The sequence below is a fragment of the Monopterus albus genome, unplaced genomic scaffold, assembly GCF_001952655.1.
Source record: "Monopterus albus unplaced genomic scaffold, M_albus_1.0 scaffold7.1, whole genome shotgun sequence".
Lineage (NCBI taxonomy): Eukaryota > Metazoa > Chordata > Actinopteri > Synbranchiformes > Synbranchidae > Monopterus > Monopterus albus.
In genome coordinates, this window is record NW_018127887.1 from 3295852 (window position 1) to 3303849 (window position 7998).

The 7998-nt window shown below is 39.5% G+C and overlaps 1 protein-coding gene across 1 annotated transcript in view; it reads left to right on the top strand.

The window, feature by feature from the left end:
* shisal1b (shisa like 1b) overlaps nucleotides 1–5370 on the top strand; it is a 33917-nt gene extending 28547 nt beyond the window's left edge. Inside the window, exon 5 of the mRNA XM_020623578.1 lies at nucleotides 1658–5370. Within this exon, the coding sequence (XP_020479234.1) occupies nucleotide 1658 (1 nt within the window). The 3' untranslated portion in view covers nucleotides 1659–5370. The remainder of the gene's footprint in view (nucleotides 1–1657) is intronic.
* The last annotated feature ends 2628 nt before the right edge of the window (nucleotides 5371–7998 follow it).

Here is a 7998-nt window from a genome sequence, read left to right on the forward strand (position 1 = left end):
GGGAAAGAGCAGCAGAAAAGGTTTTTGCTCTCTGCAAGTTGAACAGTGACTTTTGGCATCGCTGGGAGCAATAGGGCTTGCTGAAAAAATGTATTTTTATTTTTGGGTTGTGTTTGTGATCTTTTATTAGATCTGTTGTCACAGATTTGCTTATAGAATATCCTTGAAGTCCTAAAAGCATCCCATGATAATGAGCACAAGCATCACCTCACTGATCAAAACATATTTCTGTCCTTACAAGAATTCTAAGAAAATGAATGTGGTGAGGAGGCAGAAATGTTCATTTTCCCATTAACAATGTAGATAAATTGTTTTGCACGGCAGAAATGGTTGTGGAAGTGATTCATGAGGTGAGGTACGCTTAGAGTCTTTACAAGAATTACAGACTTTCTTTAAAAAACAAAAAAAACAAAGCTGCACCATTTTATTAGTTTTGTGTTTTCAGGCCTTAAACCAATTTTGAAGCCAATTTGTTGTTAAATAAAGATCAATGTGAACCATGAAGCACAAACACTGTGATCTAACACAATTTCAGCCTTGCAGCTAAAAGCCATGTTTGTTGTTCAATAGGTTGCAGAAGATTTTTCCCAAACAACTTGTATTTACTGTATGTGATCTTAAAGTGTTTCTTCTTCACTTGGTTGGTTTTCAAAGCCTTCAGTCACATTTTATAGCCTTCAACAGTGGATGGAGTAGGTGTAAAGTAACATCTTTAAACTGCTTTTTTGTTTGTCCAACAGTCAAAAACTAAAAGATATTCACTTTACCATAATGGTGAAGATGGGGGATGCTAGAGCCATCACATCTGGGGGCTTTGTGCTTGAAAGCTCACCTAACTGATTCAGGAGGTTGTATATGCATTGAGATCATAACCCCTGTCTCTGATGTTGGGTGTTATTGGCCTCCTTTTTTTCCCTTTAGTTGTCCACTGACGCTCAGACTTTGACCACTTCCCAGTCCATGATAGGACCTGTATTGATCACAAACAACTGAGGCCACAAGCAAAAAACTATGTGAATTCATGGCTAAAATTCTGTGTATGCAGAAAAAAAGACTTCACTGATAGTTAGCCATAAATGGATGTAGACATAATTATGTTTGGTCTTCATATTTTTTTTTATCTCCTCCTTATCCACCCACACATGGACTTAGGTCTGAACAAGGTGTCCACATTATGAAGTGCAAATTTGTTTTTAATAAGTACTAGAATACAACGTTTTGTCTATATGCATTGTCATCTCATTTAGCCCCTGAAGCTGTCTGTTTCAGGTGTTCAGGGCCAAAACTGGTCATAGATATTTGATGCCTGTGGCCACCCTTGAACAGAGACAGATTTAAGATCTCCACCCCCACATATGACCTGGGACCATGAGCCCTAATGTTCCTGGTTCCCATCGGACCAGGCACATTTTTGTTGCATCGCTCTCTGCCTCAGTTACTCTAATTTCTCCACTGTTGCTACTAAAGGCATACATATTTCTTCCAAACATTTTTTGGAAAATAACTGTACCTTCCTATCCAGTGATGAAGATTACACTTCTGAAAATCAATAGTTTTTCTATATATAAATAAAAAAAGAACCAATTGTCAAGCTACTATTTGCAAGGTCAGGCAGGAACAGTGATGCTTGCTTTCTTGTCTCTCTCTTTTGGGGCAGAATGATGCTGTGAGTGGACACAATGAAGAGTAGCAACACCTTGTTCCCTTACATGGTACAGAGGAGATCTGCTCCACAGATGCCAATCTCTGACTCACCAACACAAACACCACTGCTGGGCTAGCCATACCGTAGTAGTTAGAAGTGACTACTGCCCCTTTCCGATGAGCACAACACACCCATTTGGAAAATCAGCTGAACAAAGGACCATGCTGCTGCTGCCACCACAGCAGAGGAGCGGAAGACATATTGAACAGCTCACAAGTGTTCAGAGAGCCCCTGAAATGGCTGCCAAGGCCTGGAGTATCCCAAACAAATCTGAGCTGAACTCTGTTAACTGTACTCACAGGCAAGGAGGCTTGCCCTTTTTTATTTTAAAAGCTCATCTTTCTAGATATAAAGTGTTTATTACACTGCTGTGTCAGTTTGTGTTCAGTAGCAGTTAGACACAGTTGTGGGTTATCTATTTGGTGATTTCTTTATGTGAACTAGTCAGAGAAATATATGGTTAACATTCAGAACATGTGACAGCTTAGGTTGATGCTGAGCATCTCACTTAGAGTAGAATGTTTTTGTTACTGAAACTAGAACAAAATGTCTCTGCAGCCATGTTGAAAAACAATATCTTGTATGAAATGTTTTACGTCTTCTTTATGAAAAACAAGAAAATTATTGTAATGTGTCTGACAGGGACACACTAACACACAGTTTAATTGCTGTATATCTAAAGGTTTTACATTAGATCACTGAGATTTCTCTCTGGTTTAGTGACGGTGAAGAAAATTATATCGACTCTTAATAAGTTATGTCACCCAAAACATTAATGAGAATCAGGGATGCTTTCAAAGCAGAGCCTTATGCTGAGTTAAACATAACCTTAGCTATGAACCTATAAGCCCATTTGAGACCGTTATGTATGAAGTAAGTGTGCGACAGTTTCCTCAGTGACCTCATCCAATGACTTGTTTGCCCTCATTACCGGAGCTGCCTGAAAATCAAATCCATTAGCAATATGATGCAAATGAATATCCATTTAGGTTCCTTTATAAGGAGCACTCTACATCCCACATTGGTAATAGACAATTTTAAGTGTTTAGCCATAATAAAGGTTGAAGAAAAAAAAAACTATCATTAATCGCCCCTTCACTGTCAGCAATAACGTGCAGTAGCTTAATCAAAAGCATGACATGCTATGTAAAAGTCAGAAGGGGCAGCCAAATGAGCGCCAGGTAATCACTGGGGTGTATCGCTGAGGTTTCCGCTTGATTTACATTTAATGAGAAGGTGAAGTCGGTGAAATGGGCACACAGAGCCAGGATAATGAACTTGTAGCGATATAGGTCTCCAACCATTTCTCTGTCTGCTTTGTAAGAAGAAAAGTGAAAATAATTAAATAGTTTCATTAGGGTTTCAGCTAAGTACTTTTTCTTGATTAATAAAGTAATAATTTGGTCTATAAAGTGTCAGAAAAGATTAACAACTGACCATTATGATAGATAGACAGACCAAGGTCAGGTATTCAAATTGTTTTTGTTATGAAACCAACATTTCAGTTCACTGACAAAAACAAAATCCTCATATTTGGAACCAGCAAATGATAAATTACAAAAGATGATGTCAGTTATCAAAATACAAGCCTCTAGGGCCACAGATAAAAACTGATTTCATTACTGATTAGTCTGGCAATTATTTATTCAGTTATCATTTGTTTTTTGAAATATGAAAATTGGTAATATATGCAGATTATTTTTCTTCTCCATCTAACGGTTCAAAATCCAAAGATATTTAATTAACGATCACATTGGATAAAGAAAAGCAGCAAATCTTCACTTGAGAGGCTGGAACAAGAGAACTGTTTGGCATTTTTGCTTGAAAAATAAATACTGTAGCTTAAATTGAGCACTTATTAAAGAAAATGCTTCACTTCCTGCTCTAACCCGAAATATCTGCTGAGAGGAATTCTGTGTTGTCAATCAAATGCTGCTCTTTCTGTCTGACAGGAGCAAGCAAAGCAGCTGCTTATGCCACAAACACAGTGTGAAAACCAGGTGGTCTGTCCCAGTCATGTCCAGCTGTTAACCTGGCAGCTGTTGCACCTTTACATGCACAGAATTTTTGGTCAATGCACACATTGCAGTGTCCTCACTGAAAAAAACATGCACAAGCAGAAGAAACAAGCCATGAGACTTGGCTTTTGCCAATGTATTCACCCTCCCCAGTAATGAAGTTTAAGCAGAATAACAGAACTATAGTCAAGTGCTGTACGCTGGCTCTGCCAGTGTCAGCCTCAGCTATCAGTAATAATATTCACATTTGCAGAGTTGTTAGAGCAAGTTAAATCCCATTTTACCAGCTAAAGTTTAATTATATGTGTGCCCCACCAGGCTCATGCCATCACTTCTAGGGACAGAAAAACTGGATGTGTTCAAGTGAAATAATTGGCCCCAGAGATGAGCAGTTGTTCAAAATGACACTCCTTCGGTCTCTCCTTAGCTGCCTCCTTATTCCCAGCAGCAGCAAACAGGGAAAAGTCATTTTTAACAGGTGCAGAAGCACCAAAAGGGATTTCATTAGTCCTCTGCTGGATAAGTGGGAAAAATCTAATATGTTAGAGAACATGCCGCTTTTCAGGGCTCTCGGCCGCATAAGAGGTCTGTTCTTATCACTAATCAAGTAACAGTCACACACAGGGAATAGAAAAAAACTTCATTTTGTCTCAACAAGCAGTAGCAGGGTCAAAAGTGATTCCCTTAAGTGACATACAGACAGGTGACAAATGAAAGCAGAAACCTGAATAAATGAATGGGCTCTTCCAGGATTGTGTCCATAGAGCATGAGGGGTCACTGAATGATCTGATGAGTATGAAAATGATATGAATCATATGCTATGGCATTCACAGTCACCAGATCCCAACCCAAATGAATACCTAATGGAGATATTGGGCTGACGTGTTAGACGGCGTTCTCCGCTGGCTCCATCAAAACACCATCCCTCCAGTTCCAAAGACTTGTAGAATTAACGCCAAGGCACAGTGAAGGTGTTGTGGCGGCCCGTGCGGCCCAACACCTTACTAAGACACAATAAGTCACCTGTTTGTATGACCAATCCTTCCCTCATTTCTTAAAATGTTAAAACTTAGTTTTGTGATGTCTTCTGTTTTGTTGAAAACAGTCTTGACTCTGACCTGATGTGATGTGGTACTGTAAAGTGTATCAGCTCAACCCTCTTCCCAAATATAATAAAAAAAAAAAAAAACTGAACAGAGGGAGGCAAGAAGGGAAGGGAGCACACATCTGTTCACTCTCTCCAGGTTGTCATGGTAACAGTTGCCTTACAGTCGAACACCCACTTGTACACAGAAACTTTGTAGTGGTTGATACCTCACTTTCTGGGTGTGGTAGTGGCGATAATGTGCACCACGTTCTGTCTATGTATTTACTACTAGATAGAATGTCCTGTATCGTTTTCAGATGGATTGTTATTGCACTTGTTGATTTTGTATTGTCACGACAGGGAGAAATAAAGTTTTAACTTTTCCAGTGTGTTTAAATCCTCTTGTCAACTCGTTTATTTCAATAAGCCTATAAAGCAATTCCTAGCCAAGCCAAAGTGCCAGGTTCAGACTATACCATTTAAGTCCAGTAATACTGTAAGGAGCTGGGACCAAAACTGGGTTAGATTTCCTGTTTGGTCTTTTATTAGGTGGCTCAGGGGTAGAGCAGGTCAACCACTGATCACAGGGTTGGCAGTTTGATTCCTGGTCTCCCCAGTCAAGACACTGAACCCCAAGTTGCACCCGGTGTCCTTGCACAGCAGCTCCGCCGCCATCAATGCGTGAATCTGTAAAAGCGCTTTGTCCAGGTAAGATAGAAAAGTGCCATGTAAGTGCAGTCTATTTTCCATTTATTTTGTTATCACATTTCTGCTGGCTCATCCTGGCTTCACCTCCCTATATCTCCATGACGGACCTTAATTACACCCACCTGTTCCTCATTGTCTCCCTGTTTTGCCTTATATAATCACTCATCTCCCTCAGTTAGTTGCTAGTTTTTTGTCAGACCTAGTGTGCTGTTTCACCCTTATCTTTTTTGGATTTCTGTTTCTGTTATTGGCTCTGGATTTTGCAGGCAGTGGACATTATATGAAGAAAGTTATTTTGTTTCTGGTCGGTTTGATATTTTTTGAATGAATTCATTTCTCCAGTTTCGTATTGCTTTTTTGTTACACTGCATTTTGTTTGTTTCCCTTCATCGTGCCTGCAGTTTTTCTTGTTTTTTTTTTCATGCAAGACTTGATAAGGTTACTATTTCGTCAGGCTAATCATGTTCTTGTTTTTGTCGATTCACTTTTGGCTTGACTATTTTGCTTATGGACTTTGATCATTTATGCTCCGGTGAATATTTACGTCTTTACAATGTTCTGCACCTCTCTGCCCTGTAACAAGCCTGTATTAAATTTATAAAAAATATCTACTATAAAAACTCCCTGCCTGTTTGAATTTGGGTCCAATCATTATACAAATGTGACTTGCAGGTTTTTATTTAGAATTTCCCCCCATTCTACTTTTCCAACTGTCCTAATACTTACAAGGTAGTCAGATGGTTGTGTCTATGTGCATCCAGGGCAGAGATGAATAAAGATCTAACTTCTTTACCAAATGATAAAAGGTTGCACAGGAATACAAAGCTCTGTGTTCTTGATGTATTTGGTAGTGTTTCTGACTTGATTGATAACATTTTACTCCCTTTTGTCAGTCAATACACCACAACATGGTTCATCCGGCCTCAAGGCAAGTGATCTTTGGAAATGAAAGAGCGACATCCTAAGCTGGCCAACACAGAAGCATCATTAAAGCAAAGCAGTGGTGGCAAAATACTGAGGTGACAGACAGACAGCGACAGAATGCGTCAGAACTCAGCACCTTGCTGCATTTTGGACACCTGCTCACTTGCATCCTCTGACAACCGAGACGTGTATTACCGCATTGTCAAGGTCCCTTTGAGCTTTTCTAATCAGCTCTGACTTCTGCTTTTACACAGCTCACATCTAGCGCTCTCAATCATGCCCAGGTCTTCTTCATGATGCCTTCTCATCTCCGCTTACTCCATGGCCTCTTCCTTCCTTTATGCCAGTAACCAAAGCTCTTCTTATCTGATGAAACCACTTTCTGCTACCCATCACCATTTAAAAACCACTGTCTGGATTTTCACATCCTGCTGTTATTAAGGAGCCTGAGATACATCCGGCCAACATTTATCTATTAAAAGTCCATTAGGCCTGGTCTTTCTGAGACACTCTCTGCTCGTGTTGGATCTTCTGTGGCACTGACACTGCATTAAGAGCCATGTGAAGTAGATAATAAAATTACAGTTGATTTATTTCAGCTAAAGTGAATGCCTGAGTATCACTGCAGTGCTTGACCACACCTAATGTCTGCAAAAAATAGGTAAGATGTTATATTACTGTATAATTTTAGTTCTGTTCAAGTTCAAGTATGATACAGTTCAGGTATGAGTTTGCCAAAGAGTTTTTGGAGTTTATATAATTAATGAATATACAAATTATCCACAGATGCCACTGCACACACCAAGCTCAGCACAACTGAGAGATCAGGAGTATAGGCCACGGCATCTAGTAGGTAAACTTTAACCTCTAGAGTCCTGAGCTTTGGAAACCCAAGCTGTGCGGTCCTCATATGAGGACGCAGGGACTCTAGAGGTTAATGGACAAATCTAAACACAACAGTCACATGATTTGCACAAGAAACCTAGGACACACCGTCTATGCAGCAAACTGTTACTGAGCATTTTAAACACACAAATCTCCTCAAAGCAGATCATTTCTCATGAAAAGTTATAATGACAATCAGTTTGTAAGCAATTAGTGTAGCCGAGTGCACAGGTCATGACAGTGAAACAGGAGCTGTTTGATATAAATTGATATGAAGAACAGTAAAGCAAGCAAGCTATCACAAAAACCATCTACAGTACTTTGAGCAAGATTATTTATCAAACTAATGCTCAGCTGGATATGAAATGTGTGGAAAGTGTGACAGAATCCATACTGAGCTCTCCCTGAAGCCAAATATTACAAGCATATAATTATGTTTATCCCTCTAAAGCCAATACAGTGTATACTATTCTATTCAACAACAGACCTGGTGTGTAAGGAGCCCCCAAAACAACAGGAGCAAGCAAGGGGGAGACATGCATATAACCAATTCAGTCGCCAAACTTAGTAACACTCAAACATGACATCAACACATCCGAGAGAAAAATATAACAGCCAGCCTCATATGTTAGTGATAATCTCGAGCACGCAAACTCATTCTGCTTATTTT